The 14,002-nt window shown below is 41.7% G+C and overlaps 1 protein-coding gene across 2 annotated transcripts in view; it reads left to right on the top strand.

The window, feature by feature from the left end:
• The window catches only part of LOC122939661 (dynein axonemal heavy chain 5-like), a 337,492-nt gene extending 329,166 nt beyond the window's left edge, over positions 1 to 8,326 (top strand). For both annotated transcript variants that reach the window (XM_044295816.1, XM_044295814.1), the window contains exon 77: positions 7,793 to 8,326. In XM_044295816.1, coding sequence (XP_044151751.1) covers positions 7,793 to 8,011 — 219 coding nt within the window. In that variant the 3' untranslated portion in view covers positions 8,012 to 8,326. The remainder of the gene's footprint in view (positions 1 to 7,792) is intronic.
• The last annotated feature ends 5,676 nt before the right edge of the window (positions 8,327 to 14,002 follow it).

The raw sequence follows: 14,002 nt of genomic DNA, 5'->3' as shown, positions 1-14,002 counted from the left end.
TTTAAAATGAAGTTTGGAGCAAAGAGACTTTGGATCTAGGATCCGAAGCTTGCTTTGCTCATCCCTAACACTGAGCCGTGTTAAAGGGAGTCTGTCAACAGGTTTGACTATACAACTCTGCTGACAGTTCTTAGTAGGGGCTTGAGTGAGTAGGACAATCATACCTTTATTGGAGCTATTATTATAAGGAGTAGTGTGAATATAAGATTTTATTCTTCCATATTCTGCTCCTGGGAGTTAGCAGATGCCGGAACGTCAATGAGAAATGCTCTCTGCATGGAGCTGCTTTAAAGCCCCTCCCCTCTCCTCTATAGTGGTCTCGGGTTGGTTGCTACAGCTGTCACTCTTAGCAGAGGGGAGGGTCTGTAAAGCAGCTCAATGTAGTGAAGCTCTGCCCCCTAGGAGCTTATAGGAGCAGAGTGTGGTAGAATAAAACTTCATATTCACACGACTTCTGATAATAAAAGCTCCTCATAATTTATATTTGTCCTTCTCTCTCAACGTCTACCTAAGGCTACTTTCACACTCGCGTTTGGTGCGGATCCGTCATGGATCTGCACAGACGGATCCGTTCAGATAATACAAACGTCTGCATCTGTTCAGAACGGATCCGTTTTTATTATCTTTAACATAGCCAAGATGGATCCATCTTGAACACCATTGAAACGCAATGGAGGATGGATCCGTTTTCTTGTGTGTCATAGAAAACAGATCCATCCCCATTGACTTACATTGTGTGTCAGAATGGATCAGTTTGGCTCATTTTCGTCAGATGGACACCAAAACGCTGCAAGCAGCGTTTAGGTGTCCGCTTCCAAAGCGTAATGGAGACGGAACGGAGGCAAACTGATGCATTCTGAGTTGATCCTTTACCATTCAGAATGCATTAGGGCAAAACTGATCCGGAGCCCTGAACGGATCTCACAAACGGAACGTCAAAATGCCAATGTGAAAGTTGCCTAATGCTGTTAGCAGTATTGCAGGGTCAAAACTGCTGACAGACACCTTGTTAGATACTGCTAGTGATGACTGTTAGTACTTTACATTGTGAGAGCAGTGGAGAGCTCTAAGCAGGCATAAATAAAATTGCTGCAAACACCCACAATCTTTAACACAACTGTCTTTTCCTGTGAGGCCATGCATATATACACCAAGCACTACCCGGATAACAGCCTTGGAGGAAGAATGGGGAGTGAAGTAAAGAACTTGGCACACTTTACCAATCTTTTAGATTTGCCTGGAGTTTCACTTTAACATCCTCATGATCAAATATTGTATACAGCTATTTTTACATTTCTTTAGCGTAACCAAAAAACAAGATTTGTGTGACGGTTCTGACTTCAGGTGACAGTGCTGTCAGTGCAATAGCCCGCTGTCTTCTGTGCACAGTAGATTCAGGACAATTTGGGAAATGTAACTCTTATTTCGAAAGCTGGCTATGAAAAGCATTTTTTTTCATGAAGGATTATGGACTACCAGTCATTTTTAGTTTTTTATTCATTTGCAGCTGTCACAGTCAGTTTGATATGACATGTCCAAACATGATCTGGACTGAGATTTCATTAAGTGGCAATCTCTGCTTCTAACTGGCCTGGTACAGGTTCTGAGACTTACACAGGCGACTTGCAGCAGTTCGTCTAGTACATATTGTAATGATCTCAAAATATTGTACATGTTGGTTTTGCAGCATATTATTATCATTTACTCCTTATATTGTGACTTCTTCTGGCCAAACGTTAATCTTCACCTTAATGTAAAAGAAAAATAGTTCTAATTATAAGCCCTCCAATTTGTTCTCTTTTAAGAAATTGATAAAAAGCTATTAAAAGGAAGGTGTCATCAGAAATGACCTATTTGCCATTATGGATTGGTCACAGCTCCCACATGAGTTTTATGTAGCTTCCCCATACATAGTGATATGGCAATTCAGTACTTCGGTTCTTCAGTAATCTTCTGTGCTATATAAACAATTGTATCACTTGACAAATCAAATTTAATGTAAAACTTTGTTTTTTAAGTTTGATAAGTTTTTAATTCAATATCCTAATATCCTGTTGTTGCACACAAAGTGATCGCTTTTCACTAGTTATCTTGTAATTTTCACAGGCAGTATAACAATGAAAGATAAAACCTCTTTATAGATAACACAGGATCCACCAATCATAATAGGTGATGGGCGCAGCTCCCTGCACAATGAGCCACAAAACATACATAGAAAGTTTCCATAGAACTCCATGGACACATTATGGCCAGTGTCTCTAGATAGCAGCATCAATAATCATGTACAGAAAATAAAATTAAAATAATCTACAATCAAATAAAAACTGATAAAAAATGACTTGTCCCCAAGCTGCACAAAATCCTCTCAAAGATTGGCTCCTACTTAGGGTAGCTGTTGGCAGACATAAGACATGATCTCCACATCTGTATTGTAGCACCTTCTTGTATGCTGTGGTAATAGGGCACCCATATAGGTGTATGGATCTTCACTGTACCTTCACTGTACCTCCATATGCCTCTGATTTCATACAGCGGCAGTATAGAGGTTTCTTCTGTATGAACCAGTCAGAAAAAATTATGGCATTTTATATTTGGGTATTTTACCCTAAAAGCAATGAGAATAGTCCATATGTTCAACACCCCGTTAGGCATTTTGAAACATTTGCAGTCAGGGGACAAGTTGGATGCCCTCATTCACATTTGATTGTTATTGGATCATGACATTGATGTAATATGTGTGGGCAACTTTAGCTATCTGTTACTGAGTGACAACCATTATGGATTGCTTCACAGCTCCCAAATTTGCCTAGTGATATGGCGATATATCATTCAGTGCACGTTGCTGTGACAACATGGTGAAGAGTTATATGTGTATTGGTGTTGGGTGTAATTATGTTATGTTGTGTGACCTGGTTATGAAAAGACTGTCAGCACCCCTCTTTCTCCCTCTCCCTCTTGTTATCTCCCATTGTAATCTGGAGGAGCTCAGAACAATGCCATTCTGGCCAGGCTCTTGTAGGGCTGTCTGGAGCTATTAGCAGGTGGACCCCTGTGGTGTGGTGCAGACAGAATGTCTGGGGAGGGGAAGGGGGATGTGATGGGATTTTTTTTTATCTGATCACAATTTCTGTATATAAGTTTGTGCAGTTGCACAATAAAGCAGATTTTTTGTTTCACCTACACTGAGTCTCGACCAGTGACTGGGGAAACTGGGAACTACAGATCAGGAGTTTGCAATATCTCCTGAGTAAAGAAGAATACAGAGGCGGACATGCTCTTCCTGAGTACTGGGGGTCCGTCACATTGGTGGTAGCAGTGGGATGCTCTTCCTTGCCTGAGGAGACATTCAAACCACCACCGGTATTTATTTCTCAGCCGGCTGAGGAGAACTGACGCAAGCAGCCATGACCCTGGCAGTGGAGTACTCCAAATTGTTGTAGATCATCTGTCCAAAGGGAGAAAAGGGTCTGTCTATGAAAGACTACTTCGCCCTCAGGCAAACGGCACGGACAGCTCTATGGAATATTACCAAGGCACACCGGGGCTGGTTTCATCCACTTCCAGAACAAAGGTTCTGGGATCAGATGGGCCTGCGAATGGGTATTCTGGGAGAGCAGCCTCAGGAGCATTGGGTGGCTGATTTGCACAAGTTGGTTCAGCGAGAGGTAAAGCTTGATGAATGGTATCGTGCCCTGCGTTGGTATGCAGAACAAACACAGCCAGGATTTACAGCTGAATATCCAGTGGGCAACAACTTTGATGACCCAGGACTGTTGTAGTACACCCTGGTGGATATATTTGAGGTTGGGGATGAGGGGGACTCTGCCCTAGAGGACCTTTTTGCATACCGGGAAGGCTTGCTTGGTTTGGAGAGAGTTTCAGATCTGAGAGCTGATATGAAGTATGTGGTAAAACAAGAATGGCTACTGGGAAAGGAATACAAGGCGCTGCTAGGACGCATCCAGCAGAGTGTCTCAGACCCAGTGGAAGCTACATGCTCACCGTGAACCTGTGCTCCTGGAGGGGGCTGATGGCCAGCCTCCTTCTTAGTGACTACGTACCTAGGATTTTGGAGACCCCCTTTGTTTGGTTGAACCGGGTGTCTGGGGCACATGGACGGCTGTTGCGGCGAAGCCTGGCCCCACAGCCGTTCAATTTTACAATCCAATACCGTCCTGGGGAAACACAATGCGAATGCTGATGGACTATCTTGTCAAATAGAACTGGGAGGGTGACTAACATGGACATCCCCAAGTGGACCCATAGAGGGTCTCACCGGGTCTGCCATCCTTAAACTTGAGGGGAAGATATGTGACGACATGGTGAAGAGTTATATGTGTATTGGTGTTGGGTGTAATTATGTTATGTTGTGTGACCTGGTTATGAAAATGCTGTCAGCACCCCTATTTCTCCCACTTCCTCTCGTTATCTCCCATTGTACTCTTGAGGAGCTCAGAACAATGCCATTCTGGCCAGGCTCTTGTAGGGCTGTCTGGATCTTTTAGCAGGTGTACCCCTGTGGTGTGGTGCAGACAGAACGTCTGGGGAGGGGAAGGGCGATGTGATGGGATTTTACTTTTATCTGATCACAATTTCTGTATATAAGTTTGTGCAGTTTCTCAATAAAGCAGATTTTTGTTTCACCTACACTGAGTCACTTACACTGAGTGACTGGGGAAACTCAGAACTACAGATCAGCGGTTTGCAATATCTCCTGAGTAAAGAAGAATACAGAGGCGTACATGCTCTTCCTGAGTACTGGGGGTCCAGTCACAGTTGCTACATAAACAATTGTATCACTTGACAAATCAGCATTTGCTCAGTTATCAGGTGATCGGCAGCACATTTACACATGGTAATTATCAGGAATGAGCGTTCGCAGGAATGTTTGCGGTTATTGCCTGATAATCTGCCCATGTAAATGAACCCTAAGTAAAATCAGTGTTTTAGTTTATATTGGCATCACCTTTCTAGTCTTCCTCAATATGAGATCGTATTTTGCAAGGCAGGCCATACTTCCTAATCTGTATTCTCTGAGTACTGATTCACCTAAAGTGTTGGAACTGATGAATCCATTGATTTGTGTCCTGATTCACATATCTCATTACTGCTGCTAAAATGTAGTCCCAGAATCCTGCCTACTTTCCAGAGATAAAATGATATCTTAAGTAGAGGCGTTGTGATAAATAAGGTCAATTATGTGGTAATTAACAGCTGTCCCAGGATGCGCAAACAGCCAGAGTGTTCAAAGTTTCAGCAGCCTGTGCCATAAATAACATTCTGGTTCTCCCTGGATTCTTAGCATTTCAGGTAGTAAAATTAGCAGCGCAATGGTTTCACCATAAATAACATACCAAGCCTTAACAAGAAAAAATATGTCTGGAAAGTTTGTCTGTTGGCTGTGTGTGTATATGTAGATATATATAAATATATATATATATATATATATATATATATATATATATATATATACGAAGGTAACAAAGACATTGCTAATTTCTTCCAAAAACGGCACCACACTTGTCTATGGGTCATGTGGAGGGCTGTGTCTGGTATCAGTTTCACTGAAGTGAATAAGGATAAGACACAACAGTACTAGTTGTGTAAACAAAAGCAGCAACAGGCTGAACAACCCCTTAGTGACCACCAATATGCGTTTTTACGGTGATCACTAGGGGGCCTTAGGCTTGGTCGCTGCCTTTTTATGGTGGTGTAGTCTCGGGTCTCCCATGCAGCAGAGAGTGGGGGCACAGCTGCAACGTAACAGCCATGCTCCTGCTCTAACGTCCCAGACTGGCAGGAGCACTGATCCTGGTCATTAAGGCCAAAAACAGGCTGGTTACTAAGGCTTAACATCAGAATGGCCCAGTTATATATGTATGTAAATGAAGTTTTTATATTCAACTACTAATTAGTAAACTGGCAGAGGAGCAACATCCTCCCTGTCCTGTTGACAACTGCTCCACTCTCTATTACCATTACATCCAGTGACTAGTGTTGAGTGTGAATATGCGAATATCGGCACTTCGCTAATTCGCGAATATTTCGAATATAGTGCTATATATTTGTTAATTCGAATATTCATATATATTTTTTTTAAGTTGTTCCCACTTCCCAAAAGCAGTTCTTCTTACATGTCCGGGGGACTCCATGCTCCTTGCCCGCTCCAGTCAGTGCCCGTTGCCGAGTCTGCCGAGTGCCGACTTCACGTGCGCATGGAGCGTCCCCATCACCATGAGAATGCCTCCATGCTAGAATGTACTGTCGGATGTGAGAATCACGGTTATCTAGACCATGGTAAAAGTTGGATGCGCAATGCGAGTAAACTTACTTAAATTACTCGCATTGCGCATCCAACTTAATTTTCTGTATAGGCAATGTTCCTAATGGTTGGCTTGTTAGAATTAACGATTATAGAGAATATAGCGCTATATTCATATTCGTCATATTTGTTAATTCTAGCAAGCCAACCATTAGGAACTCAGCTCTAAGTTTAATTCGCGATGCAAGTAATACAGGTTATATTAATCGCATTGCAAGTTCAACTCAGAGTTGAGTTCCTAATGGTTGTTGCTAGAATATAACGCGATTGAGAATGTAGTGCTATATTCGTGAATTTGTGATATTCGTCATCTTCGTCAATTCTAGCAATACAACCATTAGGAACCCAGCTCTAAGTTGAATTTGCAATGTGAGTAATACAGTTATATTAATCGAATGGCGAATTCAACTCAGAGCTGAGTTCCTAATGGTTGGCTTTCTAGAATATAGCAAAGATTGAGAATATAGTGATATTCGTTATCTTCGTAAATTCTACCAATACAACCATTAGGCACTCAAAGTTTAATTCGCAATGCAAATATAAATTTGCGGAACATTCACAATATATTAGAATAATGCCGAATATTTGATTTCGACGAATATATTGACCAATATTCAAACGAATATTCGCAAAATATCGCGAAATCGAATATGGCACCTCCCGCTCATCACTACCTGCTCTCAAAAGTCCCACCAATAGTAATAATTCTCTGCCAGAGTGCGCTTAGTTGTAATACTGCCCCTAGAGTGCCCACAATTTTTACAAAGGTCCCCACTGTTCCTCAGAAATAACTCCCATAGTACCCATACTAGTTCATGTTTCCCATAGTCCCCAGTTTTAATAAAGCTCACCATAATCCCCACCAGTAGTAATAATTATCCTTATAATGTGTAACCCTCTTTGTGCACCCAGTTTTGCTAATGCCCCTACAGTGTCCCCATAATGTGCCAGTATAAAATACCCCTACATAGTGCCTCCAGTAGATTCCTCCATATTGCCCCTCTCACTCCCTTCCAAATAACGCCCCCCCATAATGTGTACCAGCATAAAAATGTCCCTATATGGTGCCCCCATAGTGCTCCCCTTACCCAAAATGGCCCGTTAGTGTGTACCAGTACAAAATGTCCCCATAGTGCCCCTCTCCCACCTTCCTGATAGTGCCCCCCATAATGTATGCCACTATATAATGCCCCTGAGGATGGAAACACAGTTGAATATAGAGAGATGAGCGCTTCTACATTTCTCTCGGCCATGCTGCCGCCCCTCACTTATCTCCAGGGTCGCTTATCTTCATAGTATTTAGCTGAAGAAGAATGGAAATGGTAAGGCTTCTTTTGTGAATGTCACCATTCCATTGCTAATCAGTTTGTAATATATAAATATATATAGTGAATGTGCACATATAGAGAAAACAATACTCAACCGAAGCAGACATTCAATGGAATTAACAAATGTTGCTTTTATTTCCAGGTACTGTTCACCAATCTGCCTGTAGTTCATGTCTATGCAATAAGTACCACCGGTCCTTCAGATGCCAAGAAACAACTGAGTAGCCTTTACTCATGCCCAGTGTACAAGAAGCCACGTAGGACTGACCTGACATATGTTTTCTCCTTGTACCTGAGAACCGTGTTTGTGCCTGACCACTGGACAATGAGAGGCGTCGCTCTACTTTGTGATAACAAGTAAATGATCATAAGTGCCTTTCCTAGACAGTTGGGAGCATGAATGTCCCTGCACTCTAGCACTTTGTAACATAACACGATATAGTAGGATTATAATAAAATGTTAACCTTACACCAAATGAAAAAGACTGATTCAGCATATCTTAGCATTTCTGCTGTGCTTAGTAAGTGCCTTGTGTAATGGATATTTCTATTGCTTTCATTACATTTTACAATAACTTAACATTAATTATTTTCCAGAAAACATTCATCCCAATCATAGATGTGTTCATTGGAATGTGATCTGATGTGATATTTAATAAATATTGATTTTGACGAACAACGTTATCCCTGGTCTTCTTTATTAGTGGTGTCTTCATATCGTAGTATATAGAGCTACGAGAAACAGTGTAATGAGAAAGCCATTAGGAATACTAATTGGGAAAATGTAGAACTATGTACTTGAGATTCCCTTCTGCAGAGCTGTTATATATTATTGTGCAAAGTAATTTATGCCAGATGATATTGCAATATAATACAGCGGATTGAAGAAAATGCTAACAGATTCTAAACTACTGCAGAACAATATTACTCATATTTAAAGCAAGTGTCCCTGTAAACGATTTAGGGTTCATTGAAGTGGGGAGATTGTTTTCTCTTTCTCTCTCTCTCTGTTAGGAGAGTCTGCAGTTTTTCAGACATCTGTAATGCCTGCCCCACTCCTTATCCTTTGTCTCAATTGATGGTGCCTTTTGTTGTCCAGCATGCCCAATGCAATCCCAGGATGGTGCATGCGCAGTACTCTCCAGCCTGAAGGTGTCATCTTTAGTGATGTACTACATTGCATACATGTAAGATAATGAAAATTCCTCCATGCTGATGATGAGTAATCCTTTATTTTAAGTTCTTAAAATACAACACTTTACAGAAGTCACAGGACTATGCGTTTCGAAGCAAATCATTCTAACTCATGGCATACATAGTATAAAAATTTGCAGGTTAAAATAGCAGGTGGCACATCCCTCTACCTGCTGCAACAAATCAGAAACAACCACTAATCAACTGCAAGGTGCATTAACCCTAAGTGGTTCAATACTGGTAAAACAAAAGAAACAGCAGACATAGAAAGTGATCAGAAAGAATACATAGTATTACTCCTCATATAATTCAACAATAGACCTATTTATGGCCATATTTTACTAGAAATATTGAGTATCAGTGCGTGCATTTAAGCCATTGGGATGGTGACAGTCCAGTTTCAGGATCTACCAGGCTTCCGAGTTCAGAACTTTGTGTTCCCAATCACCCCTTCTCATGGGTTTGGTCACCTTTTGAATTCTCACAACTTGGAGAGTATCCACACTACCATTTGGCTCAGATAATTTGAAATGTCAGGTTCTCCTCTGTAATGCCTGCCCAACTCCTCATCCTTTGTCTCAATTGACGGCCCCTTTGCTGTCCAACATCACTCTCTCCAGCGCTTAAGTCTTGTCCCAGCATGTAGCATGCGCAGTACTCTCCAGCCTGTGGGCATTAGCTTTAGTCATTTACTACATTAGATACATGTGCAGTATATTACTGAAGGCTATGCTCACAGGTAAGAGAGAAGTGTTCATCCCCCTTCTTGGGATTGCCTGGTGTATGCAAAAGATTTCAGAGAGTAATGTCAAACAGCAAAGGGGCCTTCAAACAAGACAAAGGAGGACGTGCAGGCAAGGAACTGCCTGCTGAGCACTCGCAGCCTCATTTACATACAGGATTAGGCTACTTTCACACTAGCGTTTGATCGGATCCGTTCTGAACGGATCCGATCATATTTATGCAGACGGAGGCTCCGTTCAGTACGGATCCGTCTGCATTAATAACTTAGAAAAAATTCTAAGTGTGAAAGTAGCCTGAGCGGATCCGTTCAGACTTTCAATGTAAAGTCAATGGGGGACGGATCCGCTTGAAGATTGAGCCATACGGTGACATCTTCAAGCGGATCCGTTCCCATTGACTTACATTGTAAGTCTGAACGGATCCGCTCGTCTCCGCACGGCCAGGCGGACAGAGCGGAGGCTGAACGCCGCCAGACTGATGCAGTCTGAGCGGATCCGCTCCATTCAGACTGCATCAGGGCTGGACGGAGGCGTTCGGGTCCGCTCGTGAGCTCCTTCAAACGCTAGTGTGAAAGTAGCCTAAAACATTTCCTGTCTAATTAGACTTTGCTACACATTAATAAAAGTGTTTTTGCAAATGTCTTTCACATCCCTACCAAGTGCTGTCATTATTTTAATGGTAAGAAAGGCTCTGTCCGAATCCCTTTAGGGAACCTGTCAGCTGCACACTTTGAGGGGAGCATAGTGTAATCACACACCTGCTGATTTCAGCAGTCTTTCACTTCTGTGATGGCAACCAGCACTTTTAGAGTACTGACCTGCCACATCCCGTGGCCTGCACCAGTGCTGCATGGGAGATGAGGCTCGCTGTCCCCATTTTTCCATGCCTCAGTACTAAAAATGACGGGTTTCTTTCCTGTTACACATAGAAAAGAAACCCGCCAATCATCGTCTGGAGTTGTTGGAGGGTAAGGACAGGGAGCCTCGTCTGACTTATGTCCCTTGCAGTGCTGGCATGTTCTGCAGGATTCAGCAGGTCGGGACTCTAAAAGTGCTGGCTACAATCACAAAAGTGACAGACCGTTGAAATTAGCAGGTCTGTCACTACACTATCCTACCCTCACTACACTAAGCCTACGTAGGCACACGACATTAACTTTGTTATAGGATTTAAAGAGCATCTGTCAACAGGATCAACCCTATTAAGCCAGGCACAAAGCTGGACACAGAGGACCCCTGTGCAAAACTTGTTTTAAACTCCTCTGGAAACCACAGTTGGACACTCTCTGGGACCTTTGCAGATGAATAAGTTACATAGGCTATATTCCTGAGACCACATATGGAATGCTGGGAGCAGTTTTGGGCATGGGTTCCAAAGACAACCAAAGTAATAATGGAATGGGTGAACTGCATTACCTGTCTTCATGATCAAAACCAGGGTTATTTAGATCAGAAAAAAGATGTCTGAGAGGAGAGCTAATAACTATGTACGAATATATAACCAAAACAGAAATCTCTTGCATCCACTACTTCTAAAGCAGTGGAAGCCCCAGTTACAGGAGAATTCAGCAGTAAAAAAAAAAACATATGTGTATACAGTATCTAACAAAAGTGAGTACACCCCTCACATTTTTGTAAATAACGTTTACTCACTTTTGTGGCCAACGGTTTAGAAATTATACAAGAGGTACATGGACTACTTTACATTGTATCAAAGTGTCATATTTCTAGTGTTGTCCCATGAAAAGATAGAATAAAATATTTACAAAAACATTACTCACTTTTGTGAGATACTCACTCTCTCTCTCTCTCTCTCTCTCTATATATAATGTTAGATGTCCCTCAAAGGTCTGATACAACCTTATGTAAAAATCTAAAAAAATGAAAGTTTCAAGTGTAAAAAATCCCTATTCCGCTCATCAATCCATTTATAAAAAAATAGTATTTGGTGTAGCCGCATCTGTAGCAACCGACTGTAAAAAAATATTACATGATCTACACTGGCAGGTGAACGCCATAAAAATCTATGCCAGAACAGCCATTTTTTGGTCATCTCGCCTCCCCAAAAACATATAAAACGCAAAAATGAAGGCTGCTGTTGCACGACCAGTGTTGCCATGTAGCTGTTCTTTAAGGGTCAATTCACACGTCCGCAAAATGGGTCCGCATCTGTTACGCACCCATTCATTTTCAATGGGGCCAGAATGTGCTGTCCACATCCGCATTTGCGGATCCGCACTTCCGTTCCGCAAAAAAATAGAACATGTCCTATTCTGGTCCACAATTGCAGATAAGAAAAGGCATTTCTATGAGAGTGCCGGCAATGTGCGGTCCGCAAAACACATACGGATGTGTGAATGGACCCTAAGAAAGTTTCTTTACTTATAGAATCATACCCTGTACCACCTACTTTAGTGGTTAGCACAATGTGAGGTGTTACTGCTAAAATTATAGGCAGCAATCCATTGATAGTTCCTGAAAGCACATTGTAAGTCTTTTTTCCCAGTGGGACTGAAAATTCTGCTCTAATAAGATCAGACTAGGTAACATTTGGCGATACCTTTCTTTGTCTATTTGGCATCAGAAATTAAATTCAATTAGGGTTAGAACTGGGGACAAAACAGGTTCTGAATCTGACACAATAGAGATTGTTTACCAAACCTTATTGTGGCATAAAAGTTGCAAATTATAGTGCACGGCATTTCTGCCATAACTTGCAACATTTTGAGCTTCTTTCCACTTTTTTAAAGTGGCGAGAAAATGGGTGAAACTTCCTGCAGCCCAAAGGATTTACTGTAGCTTACGACAGAAACTGGTGTAAGTTTTAGCTCCAATCTAAACTAGCCCCCAGCTGATGTAGATTTGAGTTTCTGGAGCATCTTAATAAATTGAGTTTCTGGAGCCTCTTAATAAATTAGGCACATCCCACTCCGGTGCACACGGGATTGAGACTAGTGTATGGAAATGTCTCTCAAAGTGTCTCAATTGTAGGTACTTGTACAAGTCTGTTTTGGAAATTTGAAAAGAATCATGCAGATGAGAGAAAGGAAGATGTGGTGAATTCTGTAGGATATCCCCCAATGTTTCCACACCTTTACTGTATCGTTTGAGTTCTTCAGTATATTATAATTCATTGAGGAGCTTGCTTATAAAAGTATAGCACTTGACTAATTATGGAACTCCCATAGAGATGAATGGAGTAGCAATGTGCATGCCCGACCTGTTATTCCATTCATTTCAGGGGACCAGAAGGGATATGTGGTCAATCTTATCATAATCAGTGGTGTCCCAGAGGTAAGGACCCCACTGATAGGGGATAAATTGCTAGGACTAGAATACCACTTTAACCTAGAGAGGGATTATTATTTATACAAATATGAATTCCTCTGTTAATCATATGGAAATGAGAAGTTGGAGATTTACTCTGCAATTTCACAGACGAAAGCATAGCGGACAATTGAGCCTATAATAGTATATTCTAGTTCAGTCTACCATTTGGAGAAGTCATCGAGCCTCCAATTCTACAACTGGTCCACAAGTAACGAGGCTTAATAACACTGTGCAATATATGGACTTCCTAACCCTCTTTGAGATGCCAAATTACATTATAACTTTCTGAATACTGGAGGGAAATGTTTTAAAAAGCAATGGCTAGTTTGGAGAAGGCAGCAATATCTTTTTAAATGTAGTAGAGAATTTAAATTAGTCATGGCTAATTATTTTAAAGTATACATTTGAGTGGCTATATTAAGAATCCATTTCTAATAGCTCACAGAGCTAAATTCTTCAATAACTTGCAAAACATGATTAATATTAATAACATAATAATACATCATCAGTAAATGATGCTCTGATCAGGAGAATATTGCACACTTTCCATGATTACAGAATTTATAGTTGAACATTACATAACAGCATATAAACAACATCAAACCATCCATCAACAGTCAGCATCTAGGGAGAAGAATAATTAATTATTACAGAGGACCTTTCACCGATTATGACACTGAACTAAGTATACAGACATGTAGAAGCGGCGCCCGGGGATCTCACTCCACTTACTATTATCCACGGGCACCGATCCATTCTCCCATTATGCCCTCCGGTATCTTCAGTCACTAAGTTATAGTAGGCGGAGTCTGCCCTTGTTCTGCTGTAGCACTGGCCAATCACAGCGAAGAGCTCACAGCCTGGGAGAAACTAACCTCCCAGGCTGTGAGCTCTGCGCTGCGATTGGCCAGCGCTAGAGCAGAACAAGGGCAGACTTCGCCTACCATAACTTAGTGACTGAAATCTCCGCCTACTATAACTTAGTGGCCGGAGATCCGGAGGGCATAGCAGGAGAACAGAGCGGCGCCCAGGGATAATAGTAAGTGCAGTGAGATCCCCGGGTGCCGCTCTCCATGTCTGTATAC

Source organism: Bufo gargarizans, chromosome 5, assembly GCF_014858855.1.
Source record: "Bufo gargarizans isolate SCDJY-AF-19 chromosome 5, ASM1485885v1, whole genome shotgun sequence".
Lineage (NCBI taxonomy): Eukaryota > Metazoa > Chordata > Amphibia > Anura > Bufonidae > Bufo > Bufo gargarizans.
The sequence above is the reverse complement of the archived record's forward strand: the minus strand, read 5'-3'. Positions and strand labels throughout refer to the sequence as shown.